The 13,538-nt window shown below is 38.3% G+C and overlaps 1 protein-coding gene across 1 annotated transcript in view; it reads right to left on the bottom strand.

Moving 5' to 3' along the window:
* The window catches only part of SLC13A4 (solute carrier family 13 member 4), a 39,628-nt gene that overhangs the window by 9,230 nt on the left and 16,860 nt on the right, over positions 1 to 13,538 (bottom strand). The window contains exons 8-14 of the mRNA XM_058191683.1: positions 12,935 to 13,012; positions 10,392 to 10,582; positions 7,963 to 8,082; positions 5,846 to 5,947; positions 5,403 to 5,504; positions 1,157 to 1,254; positions 89 to 219 (exon numbers count right to left, since the gene is read on the bottom strand). Of these exons, the coding sequence (XP_058047666.1) occupies positions 89 to 219; positions 1,157 to 1,254; positions 5,403 to 5,504; positions 5,846 to 5,947; positions 7,963 to 8,082; positions 10,392 to 10,582; positions 12,935 to 13,012 (822 nt within the window). The remainder of the gene's footprint in view (positions 1 to 88; positions 220 to 1,156; positions 1,255 to 5,402; positions 5,505 to 5,845; positions 5,948 to 7,962; positions 8,083 to 10,391; positions 10,583 to 12,934; positions 13,013 to 13,538) is intronic.

Genomic DNA, 13,538 nt, shown 5'->3' with positions numbered 1-13,538 from the left:
AAGTCCACACATCTTCAAGTTGTCAGGGTTGAGAAACACTGATGTAGAGTATTACAATGGGTGAATATCCTGAAGTTAATTATCTTACCTTGCATCCAGCGGCTAAAGCATAACCTCCTCCAACCAGAACTACTATCTCCCATGGCATTGTTTTCTCAAAGTCCTTCCAGGTGATCATGGACTCTCCTGAGTTAACATCAGTGGACTTATTAACATGACCTATGACAAAATAAAATACACTTGCTTTGTTTATAGATTCTTTGACAGATAGTAATCGCACTGTCTAAAAAGAAACATCTCAAAAGTGTTTTTTTCAGGAGGCAACTGGACTTTCTTGTTGTTGTTTTTTCTTTTGAAGGTGTTTCGCTTCTCATCCTGTCATTCGTCACTATCCTGTCAGAGCTGAAGAAGCTTCTAGTATGAGAAGCAAAATATCTTCAAAAGAAAAAAAACACACAAGAAAGTCCAGTTGCCTCCCGAAAAAAGCACCTTTGGGACAACCATGACCTGGATGACTGAGAATCGCTACAGACTCTGCAAAGAAATACTTTCTCAGCAGAATGTGGAAAGTGGCAATGTCTAAGGTAAAATCTGGCGCCTAGCGGAGATATTAGACAAATAAAACCAATGTAAATGGAAGGTATCAGATTAAGCAAAGCTGGCTGAGGAACTCTGGGAGTTGAAGTCCACATGTCTTAAAGGGTCCAAGGTTGGAGACCCATGGTCTAAAGTAATAGATAGAAAAAAAAATAAGAAGTTTCTGTTACAGAAGGTCATGAAGTTTGGGGTGCTGACTGCTAATATTTAGATCTGGCAATTCAATTCAATTTATTGCAGTCATAGACCAGTAGGTCAGAATGAAAATAGCTGTGTGGAAGCTGCATTAAACTCATTTTAAATTTGGTTAAATTTCCTCATCCTGCTTTTTGCCCTTAGCATTCACAAGCTAAGATCAATCAGAATATCTATAATTCCTGGTCTGTGGCAAATTGTAATTTGGTCTGCTATCTAGCTAAACATCCATCCTAAAAAGACTACCTGGGAAGTAACGGTATAATTGTGACCAACAATTGTGATGTGAATATGTGAACTGAATTTTGGATACTGACACCGACTGAAATAAGACAATGTCAAACGTTGCTATAAGCGTTCATACCTTTCACCTTTTTCCCAAAGCATGGCTTCTTTGCTGGAATCAAAAAGAGAAGAAAACCAAGGAAAACAGAGACGGTGGCATCTGTCCGATAGCCTTTCCTAGGAAAACCATGGAACAATTTTACAACAGAAGCTGGCTGTAATCAGCAGATAGATTCATTTTCTGATGCATGACCTCTTTTTCCCTTACTGGCTCCATGCACATGTAATTTATTTTACGAATCATGGTTTGTTAAACAAGCCATGGCATACTGGTTTTCACATAATTCCATGCTATAATGCCTGGATCCTCATTGTACCGCAATTGAGTCAAGCTATGCCTTAGCACTGTGTGCAAAGATTTGCAAGAACATTCTGTGATACCGAGTCAGGAAATTTTATCTTGCATGGTACAGAAGTTATTTAAGGAACAAGAAAACAGTTGAGGTAAGTGGAGGAATACTGATATTGTTCTGTATTATTGCCTCCACAACCAATGAGAAAGTGTGAATTCCAGAAACAGACTACAGATCTTTCAAAGGATATGTAGTAGTAGAGATGGTAACTTAATTACCCCCAAAAATCTGGTGGAAGACACATTCAGCTTAGTATGATTCTTTCAGGAAATTCCTAACTTGTGCTGCTGTTGATTTTCTCATTCAAAAGGTAGAGAAATGAACAAGAAGATCCAAGGTTTATAACAGTACAGCTGGTCCTTGATGTACGACCACAATTGATCCCAACATTTTTGTTGATAAGTGACACAGTTGTAAAGTGAATTTTACCCCATTTTACGACCTTTCTTGCCACAGCTGTTAAGTGAATCACTGCGGTTTGTTAAGTTAGTAACATGGTTGTTAATTGAATCTGGCTTCCCCATTGACTTTGTGAGAAAGTCACAAAAGGTGATCACGTTTTCTCAGGACACAGCAACTGTCATAAATATGAATCAATAGTAGTAACTGTGAGAGGGATCTTGGAGTCCTAGTGGACAACCATTTAGCCAACACAGTTCTGGGCTGCATAAACAGAGGGATAGAATCAAGATCACGTGAACTGTTAGTGCTACTTTATAATGCCTTGGTAAGGCCACACTTGGAATATTGCATCCAGTTTTGGTCACCACAATGTAAAAAAGATGCCGAGACTCTAGAAAGAGGGCAGAGAAGAACAACAAAGATGATTAGGGGACTGGAGGCTAAAACATATGAAGAACGATTTCAGGAACTGGTATGTCTAGTTTAATGAAAAGAAGGACTAGGGGAGACATGATAGCTGTGTTCCAATATCTCAGGGGTTGCCACAAAGAAGAGGGAGTCAAACTATTCTCCAAAGCACCTGAGGGTAGAACAAGAAGCAATGGGTGGAAACTGATCAAGGAGAGAAGCAACTTAGAACTAAGGAGAAATTTCCTGACAGTTAGAACAGTGGAACAACTTGCCTGCAGAAGTTGTGAATGCTCCAACACTGGAAATTTTTAAGAAAATGTTGGATAACCATTTATCTGAAGTGGTGTAGGATTGGACGAAGTCCTCCAAGGTCCCTTCCAACCTTATTATTATTATTATTATTATTATTATTATTATTATTATTATTATTATTATTATTATTATTATTATTATTATTATTCACAAATTTTGATTAGGTAATCATGGGGATACTGCAATGGTCATAAATGCGAAAAATGATCATGAGTTACTTTTTTCAGTTATGTTGCAACTGTGAATGGTCACTAAATGAATTGTTGTGAGCTGTAGTTACCTATATTAACCTTATAGGAGAAATTCAGCTGAGAAATCGGAGCATCAGAAATATTTGGGATTATAGTTATTGTTTATTATATTGTTATGTTATCTTGTAATGGAGGAGTTCTGAAACTGAATCTAAACACAACTTCATACACACCTCAGAGCAACGATGAATAGGATTGCTCTAAGTTTATTATTCTACTGTGTCTACATGTTACACAACTATTATGACAGGAAAAGTTAACAAGAAAAAAGATCTCAAAATTAGAATTCCTAAAAAAATGTAGACTTAAAAATATTTCAATAAGGAAAGAAATGAAAAACAGTAGAAGGCATTATTTCAGTTACAGGGAAAAAATTTTTTAAAGATCTGAACACACAGAAGGACACGTACAGAAGGTGAAGAGAGAGAGAGAGAGAGAGAGAGAGAGAGAGAGAGAGAGAGAGAGAGAGAGAGAGAGAGGTTATCAGACATCTGGAATCATCCTTTCCATGCTCTACTCTGTGATGGAAGATTCTAAACATTATTTTGCTAGCATGTGAAATGATAACTTTAGCTCAATAGGACTGGAAAGATCAGGTTTTTGCTTGTGAGTAATACACTGAAAAAGGGACGAGTTGGCTCAGTGGCTAAGACGCTGAGCTTGTCGATCAAAAGGTCGGCAGTTCAGCAGTTCAAATCCCTAGTGCCGTGTAATGGGATGAGCTCCCGTTACTTGTTCCAGGTTCTGCCAACCTAGCAGTTTGAAAGCATGTAAGAAATACAAGTAGAAAAATAGGGACCATCTTTGGTGGGAAGGTAACAGCATTCCGTGCGCCTTTGGCATTTAGTCATGCCAGCCACATGACCACGGAAATCTCTTTGGACAGCGCTGGCTCTTTGGCTTAGAAACAGAGATGAACACCGCCCCCTAGAGTCGGGTGTGACTATCACATATGTGTAAGGGGAACCTTTACCTTTACCTTTAATACACTGAAAAATATATAAATACGAGAAAGTAAGTGAATATGTGCTGTTTTGGAGAAAATATACGATAAATAGGCTTTGGTAATGTCATTTTGTATAAATACAGAATTGGAGATTTGTTGATGGATACAATAAAAGTTGTAATATACGGTGGAAATAGAACATGTACGAGAATAAATAGGATGGTTCAGCACTGAGCAAGGAGTAAGACAAAAATGTACGGTGTCCCATTGTCATTTAATCTATCTATGTATGGATGCATAAAGATTGCTTGTAGCAACATTACATTTATGTTGGTTAGCAACATGAAGTTACCTCTATTTTTATATTTAGGTGAATTCAAATCAGCAAACATACCTAACAGTCATTTTTTCCTTCTCTTTTCCCCACAGCAGCAACCTGGTAAGGTGGGATGGGGTGAGAGAGAGTGACTGGCCTGCTTTCATGCCTAAAATGGGACTAGAATTCACAGACTTCTGGTTTCCATCCTGGTGCCTTAGCATATTTAATTTTTGGCTTACTATTTCATATTTAAAAAAGGTAAAGGTTCCCCTCGCACATATGTGCTACTCATTCCTGACTCTAGGGAGCGATGCTCATCTTCGTTTCAAAGCCGAAGAGCCAGTGCTGTCTGAAGACATCTTCGTGGTCATGTGGCTGGCATGACTAAACACCAAAGGCATACGGAATGCTGTTACCTTCCCACCAAAGGTGGTCCCTATTTTTCTACTTGCATTTTTTTACGTGCTTTCGAACTGCTAGGTTAGCAGAAGCTGGGACAAGTAACGGGAGCTCACCCCATTACACAGCGCTAGGGATTTGAACCACTGATCTTCCAACCTTTCGATCGACAAGCTCAGCATCTTAGCCACTGAGCCATCACATCTCTTGATTAAAGCTACTGATAAGCTATTAATAACTTTGTCTTCCATGATAATTAAGGAGGATCATGAAAGATCTTTGTAATTGTGAAGCATTGATTTGTTTGCTTCCAATCTGTTACTAATTTGTGAAACAACTGAAATCAGCTGCTCATCAGATATGCTTCATTTATCTGATTTGCTTCCTCTTATTTGGGTCCTAGGTCATGGTTAAGGCCAATTCCTTTCAGCCCTAAGAAGGAGTCAATGGCAAAGCCATTTCTGGATCAACTTGGCAAGAAAATTGCAGGCAGACACCAGGAATCAAGGCTGATTAAAATGCACTTCCCTCCCCTCCAAAAAACCCCACCCACCCCCATTCATATTCATTTTTTGTGCTTTGCATAACATTGCATACCCCGCTGTTTGGCAGTGAAGGACAAAAAATAATGGGCTGCAGTTATAGGATAATTAAATTGGTTATATTTAAATTGATTTAAACTGATTAAATTTTGAAAACGAAAACTCCATAATGGTAGGGACAGTCAGATACTGGTCTAATCTAGCTAAGAATCTTCTGTTAAGTCTAGCTAACGGTCAAACTAAGCCATGATAGAACGAGTTCTCTGATTTACAGTTGAGTTCTGGTCAGGAAGCCTGATATTGTGCTTCCAAGTACCAGTAGATATTTACCGTTCAAAGAAAGATGACCAGCCTGGAACAAACCCAGGTTCTCTTGTAAACCAGAGTAAAGCCATCAAGATGAAGAAGAATGCAGTCATCATCTCAGGATAGCTAGAAAGGAAATATTTATGTATATTTTAAAAGAAGCATTTAAAATAGAATCCCACAACCCATCAGCTTTGTTGATTAGTTCTATTCAGAATGTAGAAGGCAGCTCCTCCATGTTGACTTCATCCTTCATCCATGCTGTTTCTTGGATCTTGGTCCACTGATATATAGTTGAGTTTTCTTTCTCAATCTGGCACTTCCAAATGTACTGAAACAGCAATAGCAATAGCTGGAACTTTTGTCTAGCTATCGTGTTTGGAAATCATAGAAGTTCTAATATGCCTTGAAAATGACAGATTGGTTCAGTGTAATAGAATAAGAAAACTGAGTAACCTTTTTCTTACCTAATATTTCCCAGCTTCTCGTATTCTTCTTGGATTCTCTTCTCAGACATTTCTTCCCTCTTGGTCTTCTTCTTCTTGCTTATTGAGCAAGTTTCTTTGAAACTGAAAATAAATAGGAGATGGGAAAACAGAAAGAAGTTAGAGTATGGAACTGCAGCAAGATCTGCAGCAAATCCATATTGGGTTTGACAACCATACTCTGGAGGGAGCTGAATTAATGCCAGAAAAAAAGTTTCCCAAATGAATTTGTTACTTAGTGCTCATAAAAAGGAACAGAAGGAGGTCCTTCTGTGTAGATTTAGTCATAAAGTATTTAAAGTCCTTTGTGGATTTTTCCCTGAAATGAAATAGATTCATACCATAATTCATTTTGGAATTGGTGTTTCTAAGCACAACAACTGAAGAAGAGTTTTTCTGAATCAGATCACAGGAGTATATAAGCCAGCATCTGGCCCACATCAGTGCAAGTAAACAATGTCTTAAGTCTATCTCAATTTAACCAAAATGTGAAGGTCAAAACCAAAAAACTATGTTTGAACATCTCAGTTTGAACTTGCATCCGATCAGCCTTTTTGATGCAAAATTAAACATTCTGTTTTAACGGAAGTGGTTTCAAAATTTTACTTTGCTCTCCAATTCTTTTTGCTTTGAGTTTGCATTTTACATCATACCAAAAGATATGGGCAATGGCACTTACAGGTATAATGATCCAATTCTGAAAACTTCTGAAGCACAGGAAAGGAAATCCTGATGACTTGGGAAACTCTCCTTTAATAAGAATTGGGTTTTTGCTTAACTTCTGTTCTTTGAGCTACCTTATCCCATCTCTTTCAGCGTCTGGCTTCCTACTGCCATATTTTTCCCATTACTTGGAACAGACAACATAGCTTTAGGCTTCTTTAAAACTCCAACTTTTGGATTATTGCTATGTCATGTTTTCAATATAATACATTCTTGAATACATAGCAGTAAATGGAATTACAGATTAATAAGCCACAAAATGTATATTTTGTAATAAAAAACATTTGACGTTGCCAGTGCCAACAGAATGTAACTGTTCATTGTGCAAAAATCATGTTCAGACCTGTTGCAAGAGTATACATTATTTCTGATTTATTATATCTTATTTTTATTAGGAAACAAAATGTCCCAAGAGATTGATTGGAGCCCTTCCAGGTAAGGCCAATGGCAGCTTGAGGTCATTGCCAGCTTCCAGCTATTTGTATACTGGCATGAAAACAATTTCTTTCTTTATAATAATCCTCAGGGTTGCAAAACAGGCTCTTTTTTAAAAAAGATTAACCAAAACAAATGATACAAAATCTAAAACAGTTGAAAACAAAACCTGCTATTAGAAACAGAAGAATACAAAAATCCTAAAAACTAAATTGTTTCTATATTCTGTGCCCTGATCTACTGGTTATCTGGATGTTTGCAGCCCAATTCTTGTAACTGTAACTGTGAATATATTATCTGTTATTTGCTGATGCTAGACCTTGGCCTCCATTTCATAGCTTTGATGTTCCACAATGGACACTGGGACATTTTTGGTATAATGTCAGCATGATGTAGCGCTCTTACTATAGATTGGGAATGTCAACAGCAGGGATTCACTTACTTTCCCTACCGGTTCGCAAATGTGAGCGTGCGCATCCACGCATGCACCTGGCCATCCGTGCATGTGCTTTGCTGGTGTGCGCGCCTTCCACGAATGCGCCTGGCCTAAAAAATGTGCCTAAATAAGATGGCATAGAGCCCAGGTGTGCGATTTCCGCTACCAGTTCGAGCAAACTGGTATGAATCAGCTGAATACCACCTCTGGTTGATAGGGCAGGTTTCTGTTGGACCCAAAAACCAAGAATAACATGTGATGATTCTTCCAAACCAAATTCTTTATTGTTTCCATACCTATAGACAGAATCTTGCCAGACTAAGCACTAAGCACTTTATCATCTGTATCTCCCATATACTCTGGGAACTATTAGAGAAGGTCTGCCTTCAGTCTCTTTCTGCTACACATAATACCTGGACTGAGTTGTCTCTTATTCCTGTGGAATGCCCCCTCCCTGTCCTGCCTGGGAATCCAGTCTGGTATATCCCATCACCATTTCACTTACTTGCAACCAAGGAAAAGCCAATGCATCCAAAACCAGGTTAACACCAGCATAATGAGCGAGATAGGTAAACTGAATAAGAACCAGGTTCCAAAATTCACCACATCCGAATTTGGGTAATGGCTGTAAAGAAGTTAAAAGAAATAAACAGAATAGAATAGAATAACAGAGTTTGAAGGGACCCTGGAGGTCTTCTAGACCAACCTCCTGCTTAGGCAGGAAACACTACACCATTTCAAACAAATGTATTCACAATTTATTTTCCCTGAGCATCGTCAATTCACTACCACTCTTACTCTCTCTTAGTGTGGAAGAATATATAGTTTTTAGAGTATTTCAATTACTCTATTTTAAACTTGTTTCATCAATCCAAGGGAAGAAGAACAAACAGGAGAAAAAAAGGCAAGAAAGAAAAAGGCTGAATTCATTGAAAAGGAGCAAATCTTAGCAGTCAGATTAGCAACTAAGTATGCAAACACAGGAAATGCCTTCCCTGTGATGTAATCATCCTCTTAGCTACCATGGGAGACGTTTTGATGAACTCCTGCAGGGTTGCAAGACTGCACCTATCCAGAGTGTCTGTTACATCTTTCCAACCAAATGAATTTGAAAGTTACCCATTCCAGCTAAATCTTATTTGAGTAGCATGAATTTATTGTGATATGGATGGAATGCTTCTGAAATATAACATCTAGTAGCTTTAGAAGAAGCATATCTTTCTTAACACAAACAGTTCAATGATGGATAGCTTGAATTTTCTCCACTTGAACTTTATAGCTAAATAGGCTGATTGGAGAATGGGTTTTCCAGCTGTGTTTGGCTGGTTGATCCTGTTTAGAGACTCTCCCATTATCAGACAAAGTTCTTGAAGTTGAGAAGAACTCAAAACTTGGTCAGCAATTATGCTTAGAAATCCCTCGTAGGCAGTGATGGCATTCACATTTTTTTACTACTGGCATGGCTTGGTGGGCGTGGCATGGCTTGGTGGGCATGGCTTGGTGGGCATGGCAGGGAAAGGATACTGCAAAATCTCCATTTCCTCCCGATCAGTTGGGACCTGGGAGGCAGAGAATAGATGGGGGCGGGGCCAGTCAGAGGTGGTATTTACCGGTTCTTCGAACTACTCAAAATTTCCACTACTGGTTCTCCAGAACTGGTCAGAACCTGCTGAATACCACCTCTGCTCGTAGGTCTCACTTCCTTCTGGAATGTTAGAAATGGAGCTATATTTGTGGGATGGGGCAAATATTATGCATCAGGTCATATCCCATATTTTCATGTGTCCTGCTGTATTTATGTTAGATAAAATTTGCAATACTGGTAGAAAGTGACCAGGGTTAAAAAAAACCCATGCTATTCCTTTTGCAATACCACTTTCTCATTTACTATAGCAGGAAAGTTCCTGTTGGCAATTAGGAATTTTAGATAAATGGCAATTTTAGTTGTCAGTTGTGTATGTGTGTGGGCTTAAGAGAAAAATAAGGAGAGAAATCGAATTAGTGTTAAATATTTTCCTCTATGCCCCATTCTTGATTGTATCTCTTTCATGGTCATCCTTTTACCATAACCAAATAGAAGCAAGAAACAGCTAATTCCCACATTCATTAGCTTCATCGTTAGCATTTATAAGTATATGAATTAAAGACTGGCAGACTGTTATCTTTAGGATGTTTTCCCTATCATTCAGATGGAATATACCATTTTGTAACTTATAGCTATTGTTCTGTCTCCTGTACTTTAAGATAATACACACTAAGGGGGAAAAAAAACTCAGCTCTTTTCTATGCAGCATTCTTTCATGTGTGAATGGAGAGGTGCGGTGGCCTAGAGGTGGAACTCTCACCTCACAATCAGGAGGCTGTGAGTTCGATCCTAGGTAGAGGCAGATATTTCTTCTGTCTGGGCACACTGAGAATATATCTGCTGAACAAAACTCCATATTGGTGACAGGAGGGCCATCCGGCCGTTAAAACACTCTGCTAGCTCCATTCAGTTGCTCAGACTCCATCCCACAAGGCAATGGTGGGATTCAAGTAATTTAACAACCGGTTCTCTGCCCTAATGATTTCTTCCAACATCCAGTTTGCCAAACTGCTCAGAAAGTTAACAACCGGTTCTCCCGAAGTGGTGCGAACTGACTGAATCCCACCACTACCACAAGGGATTGTTATGGGGGATATTAAATGATGATGATGGTTCTTTCAAATGTGAATATATCCCCCTTCAATTTTCTCTTCTTGAGACTAAACATACCAGTTTCCTCAAATTCTCCTTTTAGATATAATTTCCAGATCATTATGCGAATGAAAACTAATTCCTTAGTTTATGGTAAATATCTTGTGAAACTAATGGATAAGAAAAAATGATGCCTGGGATCTGGATAAACACATATGCTTTCATATCAGTTTCAGTCAGAGTTTATTAATACTTACTTGTTGAAATATTCTAGGAAGATGAGGTTGGTGGAAGTGCCAATGATGGTTGTGAGTCCACCAATAGTTGCTGCATAGGAAATGCTCAATGACAGGCATTTGCAGACCATATGATCATGCTTGGATGGATATTGCTGTTTGCTATCTTGGTCCAAATTTTGAGGTTGGGATGGCAGAACAAGTATTTGAGCCTGGAAAAAAAAACCACATCATTTGTGTTTGTCCATTTGTTTGCTTTAAAAATGAAGAAACAAATCTTCATTCTTCTAGCAAAGCTGGCTGAGGAACTCTGGGAGTTGAAGTCCACAAGTCTTAAAAGAGCCAAGTTTGCAGACTCCTGGTCTAGACCAACGTTCTCCAACCCAGGATCATGAAGAAATGTCGAGACTGCAATTCTCAGAATTCCTGGTCAGTCTGGAAATGTTGCTCTTGCTGTCTCAGAATTCTGATAGCTGAAGCCCCAACAAATTTGCTGAAGGCCAAGTTGGGACAAATTATCATAAAAAAACTTCAAACTGAAATCACACAACTGCAATAATATTCATCAATTAAAAACAGATTGTAAAACAGATTTACAAGATTTATTGACTAATTGTCAGGGGGGGGAAAAAACCCAGCGGTATAAGACTGATGTATAATCTTTCTATACTTAGAAAAGGAGATGCCCCGGTTCAAATTGTTCCTCAATTGTGCAATCCAGAATGACATTATGAAGAAACGCCATGCTTAAGCTACCTCAGAGATTGGTTAATGTGAGGCTAAATTGAAAAAAACCCTTAGATGCTCATACTGTGCTCTGAGAGGAAAGCTGAATCATAAATGGAATACTGGACAAATAATATACATCAGATTGACTGCCATGTAATTTAGAATACAGGATTAGATAATCTTGACTTCAGAATGGGACATCTCACTGCCACAACCTCTCCCCCACCATCTCACTGCTGCAACCTTGCCATGGAACACCTAGCCCCACTCAACTCTCTGCGGGGACAACTCACCACCACAAGCCTAGTCCTTCTAGCCTGTTTTTTTTTTTAATTTGCATTTATATCCCACCCTTCTCCAAAGACTCAGGGCGGCTTACACTATGTTAGCAATAGTCTTCATCCTATTTGTATATTTATATACAAAATCAACTTATTGCCCCCAACAATCTGGGTCCTCATTTTACCTACCTTATAAAGGATGGAAGGCTGAGTCAACCTTGGGCCTGGTGGGACTAGAACCTGCAGTAATTGCAATCAGCTGTGTTAATAACAGACTGTCTTAGCAGTCTGAGCCACCAGAGGCCACCAGACTGCCCCCCACTCAAGTAACCTTAGCAACTAACATTGATTCTCTTATTGGAGTCCACTTGAACATTTCTTCAAAGAGGAATGTGGAATTTGTAGTATTGGTAAACTATAAATTCCCAAAGTCCATCAAAGGATGATCAATTAAGAGAGATGCTGGGAGTTGTAGTTCATCAACATCTGGAAGGCCACAAGCATACAGACTTTAAAAACATGTTTATCTTCAGACTTTCCTGCTCATTCTACCTATGAGCAGGAAATTGAATATCCTATATAAACTGATTATGTAAACTATATAATCCTCCAGGGAAAGATTGAAGGCAAATGAGGTCCAGGCAGAAGAAGAACATCATGGCTTCAAAACCTAAGGGACTGGTTTGGACAAAACTCAGCAGCACTTTTTCATGCAGCTGTTGACAAAAATAGGATTGCCAACATGATTGCCAATGTCCGATGACGGATATGGCACAAGAAGAAGAAGAATATAAACTGACAGTTGTCTTCACTTGTATTTACTACTACAATGAGTCCTGCTTGAACTTTTGATGCTTACACTGTTTTGTTGTTCAAGTTAATTTTTAAAAATTCAGTGAATGCTGTTTCTTTCTTTGTATATTTTTGTGTTATATCTTTAACAGAGAGACAAAGCAAATTGTCTAACAGACAGAAGAGATGAATGGATAAATGTGATTGTTGTTCTGTGAAAGGAAAGGATTGTTTTTCCCCTTGATTATGAAGAAAATCTTTAAATACAAAGTTGAAAAGTTGAAAGCTGAAACTATATTTTGTTCTGGCCTTGCACACTGGCTAACAGCTCATTGAATATGCTCCAATTAGAAACTTTAAAAACATGTTTATCTTCAGTAAGTCTATTTGTTGTTCAAGCCACTGAGTTCCTTGCTCCATTTTCTGCTTATAAAACAGTTAATCTAGAGCTACAGTGCCTAGTCTATAGACAGCACAGTAGTCAACTGCACTGAAACAAGAAATCTAGTTTGCTATAAGAATTAACATCTGGAGATGATTGTCTTACCATACATAGGAAATTATTGTGGTTAACCATGAAATTGCACCATGGATGAATCTGATTCTTTTCCTGGAGCAGTCCAAATTTTTAGCTAGCTGAGCCATAGTATGCCAAAAATAAGCTACGATGTGACTAGCTAATTTCTGAAACTAAATATTATTGGATGAAGAGTAAATGAACCTGGACTTAATGTTTGTCTCCATGCTAAATAATGTTCTCACCTGGGGTAGATGTTGCCCATTTGCTCTGGAATTCATTGATCCTATCGTGTTGGCTATCATGTGTACCCCATTCATGTTCTGAGGGAACAGAAATATTTTATTAGAAAACATCACTTTCTATCTTCTTCAATCACCCCCTACCCAGCAAAAAAATAAGTTTTTCTAGGAATATTTCCACAAGTTAAATTATTTGGCAACTTGATTAAAATAATTGCCTAATCTACTAAGTTTTAATCTAAAGAAGGTATTTTTCTGGAAGATCGGCATATGCATCATGACCATTTCCTTTTGTTATTTTCTTCTGAGTAATGAAATTTAGAAGAACAGAGATTGTTAGTTAATCGTAGTTAACAGTATCCATGGGGGTGGGAATTCATTTTCCTATCAATTCTCATTTTAGTAAGAAGTATTTTGATCCTGTATCCAGAAACAAATATGTGGACATCTTGAACACTATTGCTTTGTACTGAAGACATGGTCCTGGAACTTTTGCCTATAAATCTGAAGAATTAGCTCTTAATGTTAGCTACCTATTTCATGGCCTTGTAATCTCTTGTTTCAGCTATTAGCAACTATGTAGGCCTCTGCCAGGCAACATGGAGCT

The sequence above is a fragment of the Ahaetulla prasina genome, chromosome 7, assembly GCF_028640845.1.
Source record: "Ahaetulla prasina isolate Xishuangbanna chromosome 7, ASM2864084v1, whole genome shotgun sequence".
Lineage (NCBI taxonomy): Eukaryota > Metazoa > Chordata > Lepidosauria > Squamata > Colubridae > Ahaetulla > Ahaetulla prasina.
This window is presented reverse-complemented; position numbering and strand designations above follow the sequence as displayed.